The sequence below is a fragment of the Hemiscyllium ocellatum genome, chromosome 25 (genome assembly GCF_020745735.1).
Source record: "Hemiscyllium ocellatum isolate sHemOce1 chromosome 25, sHemOce1.pat.X.cur, whole genome shotgun sequence".
Lineage (NCBI taxonomy): Eukaryota > Metazoa > Chordata > Chondrichthyes > Orectolobiformes > Hemiscylliidae > Hemiscyllium > Hemiscyllium ocellatum.
This window is the reverse complement of record NC_083425.1, coordinates 10,595,895-10,612,661: the sequence shown is the minus strand read 5'-3', so window position 1 is coordinate 10,612,661 and position 16,767 is coordinate 10,595,895. Positions and strand designations below refer to the sequence as shown.

Genomic DNA, 16,767 nt, shown 5'->3' with positions numbered 1-16,767 from the left:
ATGCTCTAATCTAGATTTTGATTTCCAGCATCTGCAGTACCCACTTCTGCCTGTATCATAAATGAGTTTGAGTTTTAGCCAAAAACTGAGGGCACTTCCTGCAGCATTAATAGGTCTCATGCTCTGGAGCATTCAGATCTGATTCTTATCAATAAAGTTCAATTGCATCCTGGCAGCGCGGTGGCTGTGATTGGTCAGGGTGTCAATAAAGTTACATTGCATCCTGGCAGCGCGGTGGCTGTGATTGGTCAGGGTGTCAATAAAGTTCAATTGCATCCTGGCAGCGCGGTGGCTGTGATTGGTCAGGGTGTCAATAAAGTTCAATTGAATGCTGGCGGCGCGGCGCCTGCTGGGTAGGTCACGGCCTGGAGGTGACAGTGCCCCACCCCCTCTGGCCGCCGCCATTGCTCCATGTGGGAGCCGGCAGCTGGGAGGAGGTGACGGTCCGCCCGCCCGCGGGGGGAGATGTTAGCGGCTCTGGGGAGAGGGGCCGGGACAGCCTGGGGCCTAGTCAGGTACAGGACCGGGGATGGGAGACGGGGAGAGTGTCCTACTTCAGCCCCTACCCCACTCCCTCCCTCCTTCACCCCCACCCCCCTCCCTCACCCCCACCCCCCTCCTTCACCCCCACCCCCCTCCTTCACCCCCACCCCCCTCCTTCACCTCCCTCCTTCACCCCCACCCCCCTCCCCCACCCCCACCCCCCTCCCCCACCTCCCTCCTTCACCCCCACCCCCCTCCTTCACCCCCACCCCCTCCTTCACCTCCCTCCTTCACCCCCACCCCCCTCCTTCACCCCCACCCCCCTCCTTCACCTCCCTCCTTCACCCCCACCCCCCTCCTTCACCCCCACCCCCCTCCTTCACCCCCACCCCCACCCCCCTCCTTCACCTCCCTCCTTCACCCCCACCCCCCTCCTTCACCTCCCTCCTTCACCCCCACCCCCCTCCTTCACCTCCCTCCTTCACCCCCACCCCCCTCCTTCACCCCCACCCCCCTCCTTCACCCCCACCCCCCTCCTTCACCCCCACCCCCCTCCTTCACCCCCACCCCCCTCCTTCACCCCCACCCCCCTCCTTCACCCCCACCCCCCTCCTTCACCCCCACCCCCCCCTTCACCCCCACCCCCCTCCTTCACCTCCCTCCTTCACCCCCACCCCCCTCCTTCACCCCCACCCCCCTCCTTCACCTCCCTCCTTCACCCCCACCCCCCTCCTTCACCCCCCCCCACCCCCTCCCTCCTCACCCCCCCCCCTCCACCCCCCCCCCCAGGAACATGCAAGGTCTTACAGGATAAAAGCAAATTACTGCAGACACTGGAATCTGAAACCAAAAGAGAAAATGCTGGAGAATCTCAGCAGGTCCGGCAGTCTCTGTCAGGAGAGAAAAGAGCTGACGTTTCGAGTCTAACTGACCCTTTGTCAAAGCTCTTTTTGCGGCAGAAGCGAAGGAGCTGAGAGAAAGGGATAGAGTCCTTACAGGACATAGGGTGAGAAGAGCTGCAGTCCAGATAGCTGTGGGGAGTCAGTGGGCTTGTAATGGATATTAGTGGATAGACTATTGCCAGAACTGGAGACAGAAAGGGCAAGGAAAGGAAGGCAGGTGTCAGAGAAGGTGATGGAGGGATGGAAACTGGAAGCGAAGTTTATGAAATTTTCCAGGTCACAACGCGAGCATGAAGCCGCATCGAAATATTCATCGATGTACCGATAAAGCCGTTGTGGGAGGGAACCTGGGTAGGCCTGGAACAAGAAATGTTCCACATATCCCATGAAAAGGCAGGCATAGCTTTGACAAAGGGTCAGTTAGACTCGAAACATCAGCTCTTTTCTCTCCTTACAGAGACTGCCAGACCTGCTGAGATTTTCCAGCATTTTCTCTTTTGGATGCCAGGTCTCTCAGTTGGCACTACCTGGGTGGTGAGTTTACCCTCTGCCGTTACTGTGGCAGCAAATACATTCATGTAAAAGAAACCTCTGTCTTGATTGCACCCCTGTTAGTTAGCTCAGTTGGCTGGATGGCTGGTTTGTGAGGTAGAGTGGTGTCAACAGTGTGGGTTCAATTCCCTCTTCAGTTGAGGTGCCATGAAGGTCCTACCTCCCCAGCCTCTATCCTGCCCTGAGCCACAGTGACCCTCAGATTAAAATCATGACTGGGCAACGCATTCTGATTAGAGAGCAGCCTGGGACGTTTGAGATTACTTACATTACTTACAGTGTGGAAACAGGCCCTTTGGCCCAACAAGTCCACACCGACCCGCCGAAGCGCAGCCCACCCATACCCCTACATATACCCCTTACCTAACACTACGGGCAATTTAGCATGGCCAATTCACCTGACCCGCACATCTTTGGAATGTGGGAGGAAACCGGAGCACCCGTAGGAAACCCACGCAGAGAATGTGCAAACTCCACACAGTCAGTCACCTGAGTCAGGAATTGAACCCGGGTCTCTGGTGCTGTGAGGTAGCAGTGCTAACCACTGTGCCACAGTGTTGCCCTCTCAGTTCCACCGTGCCGCAACAGTTTGCTGCAACTGTTACTTTTCAGCCAGTGGGTATATCTTCACAGACACCACAAAGTGTATTACCAGTGAGTTCAGCGCTGAGTATGTTGGAGACAGCTATAGCCCTCACTCCAGCAGAGTGGGTATGTGCAGACCACTGTTCCTAGGTTTCCACGTTGCACTGTTTTCCCAAAGCTCCATGTGAATTTGCTGTCCACCTTACTCTGTGTGATAACCGCAGGTGCTGACGGCCTGGCCATTTTTACACACATTCTGGGGAAATTACTCCTCGGGGACCAGCTCCAAAGGAACAGCTAATGTCTTGAGGCCTCAGTACACTGATATCTCCATTTGAATTCTATGTTCCTATCCGATCTTTTGACAGGAGAGAGTTGCGAACATTCTGTGCATTACGTGCCCTGAGGACCAGTGCCTGCAATCATGACAGCCTGACGACACCACCCCTCGACACCGCCCCCAAAGAATACTCACCAAAGATAAAGCAGCTGGTACAGGAAATCGCGAGCTTGACCCTTCTGGAAATCGCTGACTTAAATGAACTGCTTAAGGTGCGTTTACAGAAAGGATCTCCCTTTGTCTGGAGGTTGAAAACATTGTGTGGGTAGAAGAGTAGAGCAGGCTGGGATGTTGACCAGGGGCTCGTAGGCTGTCCTGCCACCAGCTGGCTCCCTATTCCTGGGGCAAGAGAAACTGGGAGATCTCCCAATGCCATGTCCCGGCCCTGGGGAGAATCACAACTCTGTCTCGGAGTCCAGAATGTTGTGAGTTCCTCCCACTCCAGAGCACTTGAGCAGGATGACTGTCCAGTGCAGTACTAGGGAAGGTGTGGCACTGACATTTGAGAGGGGCTACAACCACATCAGTGCTGCAGTGGGCAGTGAGTGTTGCTTCATGGCCCAATGCAGCATAGGACAGCTCACAGACTGGTATTCCAGTTATCTTGCTGGTTTGTGGTTAGCTTTAGTATACCAGGTGGTGGACCTTCAGGCCTCAGTGTCCCTGAGGAAAGATCATTCGGGGTTGGGTTTGTTTGCACTCGCCAGTCTTCAGGGGATTTATTTGAAATTTATAAGATCCTGAACAGTCTTGACAGAGGGGGCTTGGAAAGGCTGTTTTGTCTTGAGGCTTGGTCCAAAGCTAGGGGGCACTTCTAAAATTAGGGCTCGAACTTTTCGGACAGAAGCGAGGGAATATATTTCTGTGAGGGCTGTGTGATCTGACAGCCATCTGCCTCAGAAGACAATGCAAGTGGGCAGTCATTGAATATTTTAGAAGTGGTCATTTTTAGTAGAAGTTTCTTGTGAAGAAAGGGAACTGGACGTTATTGGGCATCAGTGGCGAAATGCTAATGGCAGATCATCAAGAGATGTTACTACACACCTCTGGGGCAGGTGGGACTTGGAGCTCAGGCCTCCTGGCTCAGAGGTTGAGGACACTGCCACTTAGGGCAGCGCGGTGACTCAGTGGGTTAGCACTGCTGCCTCCCAGCACTAGGGACCCAGGTTCGATTCCAGTCTCAGGTGATTGTGTGGGTTTCCTCCAGGTGCTCTGGTTTCCTCCCACAGCCCAAAGATGTGCAGGTCATTCTAAGTGTTCAGAGATGTGATGGCGAGGTGCATTAGGCAGGGGAGCTTAGAGTAATAGGGTAAGGGAATGGCATACTTTTTGGAGGGTCGGTGTGGGCTTGTTTGGCCGAAGGGCCTGTTTCTACACTCTAGGGATTCTATGAGAAAAGGTGCTTATGCTATACTAAAGATCCGAGCAGCTAGTGAGAGACTGTCATCACGGATTCTATATGGGATGGTGTTTCCCAAACTTTATCCAACTGTGACCCCATTCCAGGCTTGAAACTTATCACAGGGGGAGAGCACTGAGGTTGGGAGAGTGGGCCATGGTGGCCATTGCTGCCTCAGCACCCAGCTATCCCTGGGGTCCCGGCCCCCACTTTGGGAAGCCCTGGTATAGAGATTGTTGAGTTTTCTTTAGGCACTGTCTCTGAGTGAGTAAGTAGACAGGAGGCTGTTCATGTACCTAATGGTGAATGAGCAGTGACAGTACGACACAAGCTGTGGGTGATTTGGGATGGTTCCAAGGTTCAAGGTGTCCTGAGCTGTTGCTTGTTTTCAGTTCAGAGATGATCCAACATCAAGTCTCTGTCAGACTGTGGTTGAGGCAGTTACTGTCATAATGTGACCCCTGTCAAATTATCTTGCACTGTTTTCTCCCCATCTCATTTAAAATTGCAGAAAGCAAGGCAGGAAATCTGGCAGGGTATTGGCGGCAAATAACGTGAATCAAGAGATTGGTTATTGTTGGTCACTTATTTATATTGAGGTTTGATTTGGTGCTTCCACTATCGGTCAACACATTGCGATTGGAGGCTGTGATGGTGTGAAATTCTGAGTGACAAATCAACGTGTCCTCTCAGAAGTCAAATCTGTTTCATGATTTATTCTTTGAAATCACTGCCCCACGCCCCTACACCCCACGCCCCTACAATCACTTGCAGCTTGCTGGAGGCAGGAGGAAGTTACTGAGTAATCAGCACGTGAATAGGTGTCGACACATTGTTTCTGAGGATAACTAAGTGACGATTTGTGTGTGTGCATGTTTTGTGGATTGATTGAGGGCAGAAGTGGTTCCCATCAGCTTGTTTTCATTGGGTCCTTGATACAGTGAGCTCTCTGTAACCAGCTGGTGTACATGAGTTGGAGATCACCATTCACACCAATGTTTCCATGCAGCTAGATACTGTATTACAGATTCCCTGTGTTATCCCCCCGGCTCTCCCTGTGGGGACATTGAATGGATTTGGTTGTGTGTTATAATTAATACTCTCCTTTCACAGAAAACATTGAAAATTCAGGATATCGGAATGATGCCGATGGCGGGACCGGTAACAGCCGCTCAGCCAGATTCCCAGGTAACAGCCGCTTAAGGGACAGTTCCCACTCGGCCCCTTTCCATGTGGAAACAGCCAGCCTCTAGAAACGTGAGCTGCATCCTGACGCGTTGCTGCTTGTGGGGATTTTCCTCTGCCCCATCAGCCTGTGCTCCTGGGCCATTGGGGATTATAAAATTCCTGTCCCCCTTTTGAAATTTCTGCATGGCGTTGTCTCTCCCTCACCCGTCCATGCCGACCAGATATCCCAACCCAATCTAGTCCCACCTGCCAGCACCCGGCCCATATCCCTCCAAACCCTTCCTATTCATATAACCATCCAAAAGCCTTTTTAAATGTTGCAATTGCACCAGCCTCCACCACATCCTCTGGCAGCTCATTCCATACACATACCACCCTCTGTGTGAGAAAGTTGTCCCTTAGGTCTCTTTTATATCTTTCACCTCTCACCCAAAATCTTTGCCCTCTAGTTCTGGACTCCCCGACTGCAGAGAAAAGACTTTGCCTATTTATCCTATCCATACCCCTCAGAATTTTGTAAACTTCTATACGGTCACCCCTCAGCCTCCAACGCTCCAGGGAAAACAGCCCCAGCCTGTTCAGCCTCTCCCTATGGCTCACATCCTCCAACCCTGGCAACATCCTTGTAAATCTTTTCTGAACCTTTCAAGTTTCACAACATCTTTCCGATAGGAAGGAGACCAGAATTGCACGCAATATTCCAACAGTGGCCTAACCAATGTACCGTACAGCTGCAACATGACCTCCCAACTCCTGTACTCAATACTCTGACCAATAAAGGAAAGCATACCAAACGCCGCTTTCACTCTCCTATCTACCTGCAACTCCACTTTCAAGGAGCTATGAACCTGCACTCCAAGGTCTCTTTGTTCAGCAACACTCCCTAGGACCTTACCATTAAGTGTATAAGTCCTGCTAAGATTTGCTTTCCCAAAATGCAGCACCTCGCATTTATCTGAATTAAACTCCATCTGCTACTTCTCAGCCCATTGGCCCATCTGGTCAAGATCCTATTGTAATCTTTGCTGCCCACTACACCTCCAATTTTGGTGACATATTTGCAAACTTACTAACTGTACCTCTTCTGCTCACATCCAAATCATTTATGTAAATGACAAAACTTAGAGGACTCAGCACTGATCCTTATGGCACTCCACTGGTCACAGGCCTTCAGTCTGAAAAACAACCCACCTCCACCCTCTGTCTTCTACCTTGAGCCAGTTCTGTATCCAAATGGCTAGTTCTCCCTCTATTCCGTGAGATCTAACTTTGCTAACCAGTCTCCCATGGGGAACCTTGTTGAACACCTTACTGAAGTTCATATAGATCACGTCTACCGCACTGCCCTCATCAATCCTCCTTGTTACTTCAAAAAACTCAATCAAGTTTGTGAGACATGATTTCCCATGCATAAAGCCATGTTGACTATCCAGAATCAGTCCTTGCCTTTCCAAATACATGTACATCCTGTCCCTCAGGATTCCCTGCAACAACTTGCCCACCACCGATGTCAGGCTCACTGGTCTATAGTTCCCTGGCTTGTCCCTACCTCCCTTCTTAAACAGTGGCACCACGTTTGCCAACCTCCAGTCTTCCGGCACCTCACATGTGACTATCGATGATACAAATATCTCAGCAAGAGACCCAGCAATCACATCTGTAGCTTTCCACAGCGTTCTAGGGTACACCTGATTAGGTTCTGGGGATTTATCCACCTTTTATACATTTCAAGACATCCAGCACTTCCTCCTCTGTCGTGTGGACATTTTGCAAGATGTCATCATCTATTTCCTTACAGGGAAAAGTGAGGAATGCAAATGCTGGAGTTCAGTGCTGAAAAATGTGTGGCTGGAAAAGCGCAGCAGGTCAGGCAGCATCCAAGGAGCAGGAGAATCGACGTTTCGGGCATAAGCCCTTCATCAGGCTTATGCCCGAAACGTCGATTCTCCTGCTTCTTGGATGCTGCCTGACCTGCTGTGCTTTTCCAGCCACACATTTTTCAGCTCTATTTCCCTACAGTCTATGTCTTCCATATCCTCTTCCATAGTAAATGATACAAAATACTAGTTTAGTATCTTCCCCATTTTCTGTGGCTCCACACAATGGCCGCCTTGCTGATCTTTGAGGGGCCCTATTCTTTCCCTAGTTACCCTTTTGCCCTTAATGTATTTGTAAAACCCTTTGGATTCTCCTTAATTCTATTTGCTAAAGCTATCTCATGTCCCCTTTTTGCCCTCCTGATTTCCCTCTTAAGTATACTCCTACTGCCTTTATACTCTTCTAAGGATTCACTCGATCTATCCTGTCTATACCTGATATATGCTTCCTTCTTTTTTCTTAACCAAACTCTCAATTTCTTTCGTCAACATTCCGGCAATAGTGCTGAAGGCTTGTGCTCCAGAACCTGCTGTTCCCCTGGCCAAGTTGTTCCAGTATAGTTACAACACTGGCACCAACCTGACAATGTGGAAAATTGCCCAGGTATGTCCTGTACGCACTAAGCAGGACACAAATTCAACCCAGCCAATTACTGCCCAGTCAATCTGCTCTCAATCATTGGTAAAGTGATGGAACGTCTTGGAAGCAGCATCTGCCAGGGCCACTCAGCCCCTGACCTCATTACAGCCTTGGTTCAAACATGGACAAAAGGGCTGAATTCCAGAGGGGAGAGGGACAGCCCTTGGCATCACGGCCAGACTTGACCGAATGTGGCACCAAGGATCCCTGGCAGAACTGGAATCAATGGGCACTGGGGGGGCAAATTCTGGTGATTGGAGTCATACCTGGCACGTGGGAAGATGGTTGTGGTTGTTGGTTAGTCATCTCAGCTCCAGGGCATCTCTGCAGGAGACCCTAGGCCCAACCATCTTCAGCTGCTTCATCAATGACTTTGCCTCCATCATATGATCAGATGTGGGGAATGTTTGCTGATGATTGAACAATCCTTATCACCATTCACACCTCCTTCCATACTAAAGCAATAAATGTTCAATTGCAACGCGCTCTGGACAATGTCCAGGATTGGATTGAAAAGTGACAACTAACCGTCACACCACACAATTGTCAGGTGATGACCATAACCATTACTCCTTGACATGTAATGGTGTCACCACCACTGTATCCCCCACAATCCGATCTTGGGGGTTACTGTAACCAGTGACTGAGTTCGACTAGCTGTACAAATGAAAGCAAAATACTGCAGTTGCTGGAAATTTGAAACAAATGCAGGAATAGCTGGAGAAACTCAGCAGGTCTGCGAGCATTTGTGGAGAGAGAAAAGACATTTCAGGGTGCTGCCAGACCTGCTCCAGCATTCACTGTATCATTATAAATCCTGTGGCTACAAGACCAGATCAGAGGCTAGGAATCTCGACTAGAAATGGGCAAGAAATGCTGGTCAGTTGGCAATGCCGAGGTTCCCAAGAGTGAATTTTTAAAAAGCAGGGTTTCTTTTTTTGCAGAAAATGGGTCTAATGTGGAGACTGTACTCTGAGGATCCAGATCTTCTCACACCAGGCCCAGAGAGCGCACAGCTGCTGGCCTGAGGGAAAGGACCAGGTCAATAGTACAGTTATCCAGGAAAGTGTTCTCTCCTGTTTGTTCTGTGTAGTAATCACTAGACCTAGTCCTAGTTATATTCGCTACTCACTAGAAATGTCCAGTTAACTAATATATTGTTTAAATGGTGCTGCTGTTGTGCGATTCCCTTGTAACACGAGAACTGAACAATCGCATTTTATCAGAACTGACGGTGTTCGGTTGACATCACATTCAGCAGCTGACCAGGAGGCTTTCTGTGTGATAGTGTGGACACAGTTCAGACAGGGAATTGGGAATTGGCCGGTTGTTTTGTTGGAGTTCTGGATTCTAATATGAAACCCTGAACTTTCCTCTGGTAAGGGCATTAAATCTAGAGTTTGACAGTGAGCAATAACACCAGCTGTGACAATCCTGCAATACCGTATATACATAGACATGGAGTTGGTTAGCTCAGTTGGCTGGATGGCTGGTTTGCGATGCAGGGTGATGCCAGCAGCAGGGGTTCAATTCCCCCACCGTGAAGGTCTCTCCTTCTCAACCTCTCCCCTGGCCTGAGGTGTGCTGAACCACAGAGTCAGAGATGTACAGCACGGAAACAGACCCTTCGGTCCAACCCGTCCATGGTGACCAACTATCCCAACCCAATCTAGTCCCACCTGCCAGCGCCCGGCCCATATCCCTCCAAACCCTTCCTATTCATATACCCATCCAAATGCCTTTTAAATGCTGTAATTGTACCAGCCTCCACCACATCCTCTGGCAGGTCATTCCATACGCGTACCACTCTGTGTGGAAAATGTTGCCCCTTAGGTCTCTTTTATATCTTTCCCCTCTCAACCTGAACCTATGCCCTCTAGTTCGGGACTCCCTGACCCCAGGGAAAATACTTTGTCTATTTACCTTCCCCTCTCCCCCAGTGCAGCCTACAGTCTGGTGGATCCACAGTGACATTACCTTTTGTACTTTAAATGCGCCATGTTACTTGAGCTCTTTGCTCGCGCTCTCTCTTCCCGCTCTCACTGTCTCTGGCGTTGTTCTGTCCAACAGGCAGACGAAGAGGCTGCCCAGGTGAAGAAGGAGAAATCCCTTTTCACTGTGAAACTGACGGAGTTTAAAGCAGCAGAGAAAGTGAAGCTCATTAAGGAAGTCAAGAACTGTATCCCTGGCCTCAACCTGGTGCAGGTGAGTTGGAATGAGTGATCCCATTGGAACGGGCTCGATGGCCAGCTCCTGAGACCTGGCACCCTTGATACCAAGGTCATGCCCGCTCTCAGACCACAGGTCACTGAGTATGGGATGGAGCAGGGTTTTGGACTGGTTATAAAAGCAGTAACTGATATGAAACCAACGCAGTGCTTGGTTACATTGATGGAGGTACATTGCTTTTTTAAAAAATTTTACCCCTTAACTGATGTGAAAAGTGGCCAGTTTTGAGTTGGATTTCATAGAATCCCAACAATGTGGAAACAGGCCATTTGGCCCAACTGGTCCACACCAACCCTCTGAGGAGCACTGCATCCAGACCCACCCCCTATATTTCCCATGGCTAGCCCACCTACTCTACACCCCTGAACACCAGGGGCAATTTAGCATGGTCAATTCACCGAACCTGCACGTAGGCATCGAGATCTACAGCACGACTTCTTTGGGCTGTGGGGAGGAAACTCTCTCTGACAGTGGGGGAAATGTGACTGTCTGTCTATGTGGAGTTTGCACCGACGGCCGGAATCGAACCGGGGTCCCTGGCGCTGTGAGGCAGCAGTGCTAACCACTGAGCCACCGTGCCGCCTGTACTCTTCCCTTGGCTGAAACATTGTGGTGGTTATGTGACAGCGGAAATCCGAATCCTTGTTGCCATTGCTGTCTGAGAGCTGGGGGGGTGGAGGTTGGTTGGGGAGAGGGTCTCTGTACCTGCTGTACTGTGTGTGTCACTGGGTCCAGAGGGTTCCCCCTGTTTTGCAGTTAACCTTCTGTTTGCTTATTGCCAGGCGAAGAAACTGGTGGAGTCTCTTCCTCAAGAGGTGAAGGCTAATGTTGGGAAGGAGGAAGCAGAGAAACTGAAGGCAGCTCTTGAGGCAGCGGGAGGAACTGTTCAGCTGGAATAACGTGCTGGCAGGTTACCATGGAGACTGGTCACCAGGCCTTCCTCAGCCCTGCCTCTGCACTGACTGGTGCCCTGGAGCTGCTGTATACTGTCATGGGACTTACTTTACAGTGGGGAGTGTGGTTTGACCAAGATATTGTTTGTACATGTGTGTGTCTACATATTGTGATTTTATACCGCTGCCTGAAGGTGCAGTTAATAGTCAGATAGGACTTAGCGGTTTTGTAAATGCTCCCCCCATACAAAACCTGGAATACAGATATAATCAATGGAATCTCCGTGTACAGCAATGATTATTCTCGCCCATCATTAAATGATGCAAAGAAAGAAACTTGTCAGACTCGGGGGGTGAATGTTTTTGATTCCATGCGGTGACCTCGTACTGTGCACTAACTCCAATTGAGTTGTCCTGATAGCAGCTGGGAACAGGAGCATCATCGTTGGAGGTGGCAAAGCAGGTTTCAGGATAGCAACAGTGCCTCACGGTGATGTGAATGTAATCACCAATAGATTGTCCACCCCAGCCCAGACCTCCTTCCTCCTGTTCCAAAGGTATAGAGGTAATAATGAGTGCTGAGTTTCACATTAGAGACTGATAAAGGTTCTGCACAAGCGTTCTCCCTTACACTGAGAGGGTGACGCCTTGTAAATAGAGCAGGAGCCAGTGCTGTTAGTAATGGGGTGCCCATGGGCAGGATCTGTATTATGTCTTCTATCTCTGGTCTCTGCCCCTATCAGTCCAGGCGCTATGGACAGTGTAAGGAAGGGACCTCCCCTCTACTAAAGGGTTGTGACATAGAACAGTACAACACAGTACAGGCCCTTCGGCCCTCAATGTTGTACCGACCTTTTATCTCTACTCTAAGGTCAGACTAACCTACATCCTCTATGTGCCTATTCCAAGAGCTGCTTAAATGTCCCTAATGTATCTGACTCTACGACCCCAGCTGGCAATGCGTTCCACACTCTGTGTAAAACTGACCTTTGACATTTGACATAGTACTGTGCTGATGTGAATTAGATTAACAGTTATTGAAAGCCCAGTAAATTTAGAGCAGGGGATTTTTGTATAGGTGAGGAGTGACTTCCTGAAATCTTGTGGACAGCCACGTTTTGTTTTCCAAGTTGCCTCAGCTCTCCCTTTATTGGGGGTGGTGATTTGGTTATTGATGGTTTTGTGCAGCCTGTGGGGCTGAAGATGCTCCTGCTTCAGGAAGTGAGGTGTTATCACACAGTTCACACACGGTCTGTGCAGCCTTTGTTCAGTTCATTCACAACCTGCTCATTATTCACTCAGCTCATAATTTATACTCCATTCCCTCCCGATCCATGTGTTTGCTGCCCCACCCTGCACCTTTTCTGGTAATTCCCCAGGAGCTTGAAGAGGATGTAATGCTGCCTCCATTGCAACATAGCTAACTCTCATGAACTTGCCAAGTGATCACACCCTCTGCTCCTGTAGACTGAATAATATTTGCTATTCTTGAGCCTGACCTGAGGAGGAAGGCGCATGAAACTGGGAGACAGTGAGTCGCTGTCCCCTGCAGTGAGCTCAGAATTTCCTGTCCTCCTGACACTGGTGAATGGTGTTGGCCTGTGGTTATCTCACTGTCTGGGCCCCTAAAGTCCTGCTACCCAAAGTCCTGTTGGTTATCTGTGACCACTGAGATGGCCTTTTGATTGTGGGGTGGGTGAGGGGGGGGGGGTGCTCTTTGTATTCTGAAGAAGGGTTACACCCGAAACATTGACATCTGCACCCCTGATGCTGCCTGGCTGGCTGTGTTCTTCCAGCCTCCTGCCTCTCTACTTTGGATTCTCAAAGCAGTTCAGACCCTCCTCCAGCCCGGCTGATTTCCTGTCTTGTTTGAGAGCAGCAGTGACCAATTACGTATTTACTGTCCCTCTACATGATCTAAAAGGGATGTTTTTGGGAATGTCTTTGTGGGAGGGATTCCAGATTGAGGCAGTTCTATCAGCCTCTGAAGAGTTGTCTTACTGGGAGCAATGATAAGTGCGGGTGATGGTGAATTCTCCACCACTTATATTCCATGACTGACTGTTGTTTTCAGTGAGGTCAATGTGCGAAAGGCAGCTGTTTAATGTTTCACACCATGATCCAAACTTACACACACACACACGCACAGAGTAATGTGTGTGTGTACGTGTACAAACAAGGTCTGTTGAACCTGAGTAATGGGAGGTATCTGCTTAGTTACTAGAAAATACAGTTGAAAATGTGTTGCTGGTTAAAGCACAGCAGGTTAGGCAGCATCCAAGGAATAGGAAATTCGACGTTTCGGGCATAAGCCCTTCATCAGGAACTACTACTAGAAAATACACCCTGTTGCAGACTGACTTTCTAGAGGGATGAGGAGCTTCTCGTGGCATTGTCCATTTGGCATTGTCCAGTTTAAATACTCGGAGTTCTGAGGTGACCTACTCCCTAATATTGGCCTGGGATGTTTTGGTCACTGGGTTGTATTCAGCACATTCTCCTTGTTGCAGGCAGCACTGCCCTCTGGTGGTGTCTCCTCACATTTACTGTTGCTCTGGGGACCATCTGGCCACAAACGTCTGCAATTCTCAGGTGAACAATAGAGTACGGCATGGAAACAGACCCTTCAACCCAACTCATCCATGCTAACCAGATATCCCAAATTAACCAAGCCCCATTTGCCCATATCTCTCTAAACCCTTCCTATTTGTGTACCTGTTCAGATGCCTTTTTAATATGGGTAATCCAAGATGGAGGGCAGGAAAAAGTTGTGGCTGTAAGAGTTGCTCCTTTTTATTTTGAAATATTTTCGGTGTTGGAGCTGATTTCCTCGAATTCCAGAAGCAGTAATTGCTGAATTGTTTTGGAACTTTGAGGGAGGAGAAAAACTATCAAAACAACGGCCCTTTAAAAAGGGAAAAGGCAGATAAAGGCCGTGACCACTTGGGAAGTGAAACAAACTGAGAAATAAACTCGCACTGCTGTCTGACTCAGCAGTGAATCTGCACGGCTAATTGTCACTGCTGTTTGATTTAAAGTATCTCTGGACATGAAAGTTCATAAAAGAAAAATAAACAAACAGTAAAGTTCACAGCTGTCCTTGAGGAAGTTCACAGCAGAGGAGCAGCTAAGTGGGTGGTTTTAAAATCTAAGCTTACTGGGTTTTTTCTGTTAATTTGCAAGCATGGGGTGTTTTTGTGAGTATTGTTTTTTTATTGAGATCTGCCTCTTGATTAAACTTTAAAAATATAAAAGCTTAGGTACTAAGTTAGCTTGGAGCAGTAAGACTGGGCTATTTTCTGGGTCTGTAGATCATTAAGGTGCAAAGATAGAGTGATGTGTTCTTCCTGTTGGATGTGGGAGATTAGGGACACTTTCCAAGTTACGATGATTATGTGTGTAGGATGTGTCGAGAGTGTGGTGCTGGAAAAGCACAGCAGGTCAGGCAGCATCCGAGGAGCAGGAGCATCGATGTTTCGGGTGTAAGCCCTTCATCAGGAATGAGGCTTGTGGGTCAGAGCTGAGAGATAAATGGGGGGGGTGGTGTTGGGGTTGGGGGTGGGGAAGGTAGCTGAGAAAGTGATAGGTCGGTGAAGATGAGGGAGACGGTGATAGGTCAGGGGGGGAGTGATGGATAGGTCTGGAAGGTGGTGCTGAGTTGGAGGCTTGGGACTGGATAATGTGGGGGAGGGGGGTGGAAATGAGGAGGCTGTTGAAATCCACGTTTATCCCATGTGCTTGCAGGATCCCAAGGCAGAATATAAGGTGTTCCTCCTCCAGGCATCGGGTGGTAATGGTTTGGTGATGGAGGTGGCCCAGGACCTACGTGTCCTTGACTGAGTGGGAGGGGGGTTGAACTGTTCAGCCATGGGGCAGTGGGGTTGGTGGGTGCAGGTGTTCCAGAGATGTTCTGTGAAATGATCCGCGTGAAGGCGTCCTGTCTCCCCGATGTAGAGGTGACCACACCAGGTGCAACAGATGCAGTAGATGCATCCTCCCACCGACCTCCGCATATAACGCATCATCTTCTGCCACCAAACGGACCCCACCACCAGTGATGTATTTCCCTCCCCACCCCTATGAGTGTTCCAAAAAGACCATTCCCTCTGCGACTCCCTTGTCAGGTCCACAGCCCACACTCCACTCCTGGCCCCATTCCCTGCCACCACAGAAGTGCAAAACCTGCGCCCACATCACTCCCCTCACCTCTGCCCAAGGGATCCTTCCACATCCATCAGAAATTCACCTGCCCCTCTACCAATGTCATCTATTCTGCCTTGGGATCCTGCAACCACATGGGATAAATGTAGATTTCAACAGCTTCCTCATTTCCCCCCCCCACCCCCTCACATTATCCCAGTCCCAAGCCTCCAACTTGGCACCACCCTCCAGACCTATCATCACTCCCCCACCCCCCTGACCTATCACCTTCTCCCTCACCTTCATCGACCTATCACTTTCTCAGCTACCTTCTCCCCAACGCCCCCCCCTCCCATTTATCCCTCAGCCCTGACCCACAAGCCTCATTCCTGATGAAGGGCTTATGCCTGAAACGTCGATTCTCCTGCTCCTCGGATGCTGCCTGACCGGCTGTGCTTTTCCAGCCCCACACTCTTAACTCTGAGCTCCAGCATCTGCAATCCTCACTTTTTCCCTCTGCAGGAAGTGTGTTTGGTTGCAGATCCTATTGGATGGCATGGATCAGTTGGAGTGGCAGAGGCAATGAGGAATAGGCAGGAGTTGGGGGAGGGTGTAACGAATGGCAGTTTCAGGAAGAGATATAAACTGTAGGTACAGTCAGTTAGATGGGTTACAGCCAGGAAAGGTAGGAGAGATATGTAAATAGTGCAGGGGTCTCCTGTGGCTACCCCCATCTCAAACAAGTATGCTGTTTTGGACAATGTAGCGGGTGATGGACCCTCAGGAGAATGTAGCACTGACAGCAGCTTTCTGGGACCAAGACTGGCTCCAATGTAACGAGGGTTATACCCCACCCTGGGGAAAAGACATTGTATTTACCCTCTCTATGCACCTCGTGACTTTATAAACCTCTATAACATCACCCCTCAACCTCTGAGGTTCCAGGGAAAACAGCCCCAGTCTATTCAACATCTCTCTTTAGATCAAACCCTCCAACCCTGGCAACATCCTTGTAAATCTTTTCTGAACCCTTTCAAGTTTCATAACATCCTTCCTATAGGAAGGAGACCAGAATTGCACGCAATATTCCAACAGTGGCCTAACCAATGTCCTGTACAGCCGCAACATGACCTCCCAACTCCTGTACTCAATTCTCTGACCAATAAAGGTAAGAGTACCAAATGTCGCCTTCATCACCCTGTCTACCTGCAACTCAACTTTTGTGAACTTGCACCCCAAGGTGTCTTTATTCGTCAACACTCCCCAGGACCTTACCATTACGTGCTCTGCTCTGATTTGTCTTTTTAAACTGCAGCACCTCACATTTATCTAAATTGGAATCCATCTGCCACTCCTCAGCCCATCTGATCAAGATCCCATTGTCCTCTGAGGTAACCTTCTTCACTGTCCACTATACCTTTAATTTTAGTGTCACCTGCAAACTTACTAACCATACCCCCTATGTTCACATCCAAGTCATTCATATAAATTATGAAAAGTAGTGGACCAAGCACTGATCCTTGTGGCACTCCACTGGTC

At 49.4% G+C, this 16,767-nt stretch overlaps 1 protein-coding gene across 1 annotated transcript; it reads left to right on the top strand.

Moving 5' to 3' along the window:
* Positions 1–377: 377 nt before the first annotated feature.
* On the top strand, positions 378–11,424 carry mrpl12 (mitochondrial ribosomal protein L12). Its single transcript, XM_060844453.1, has 5 exons — positions 378–515; positions 2,891–3,074; positions 5,375–5,449; positions 10,037–10,171; positions 10,978–11,424. The coding sequence occupies exons 1-5, from the start codon at positions 466–468 to the stop codon at positions 11,092–11,094; spliced, it is 561 nt and encodes a 186-aa protein (XP_060700436.1). The 5' UTR covers positions 378–465; the 3' UTR covers positions 11,095–11,424.
* The last annotated feature ends 5,343 nt before the right edge of the window (positions 11,425–16,767 follow it).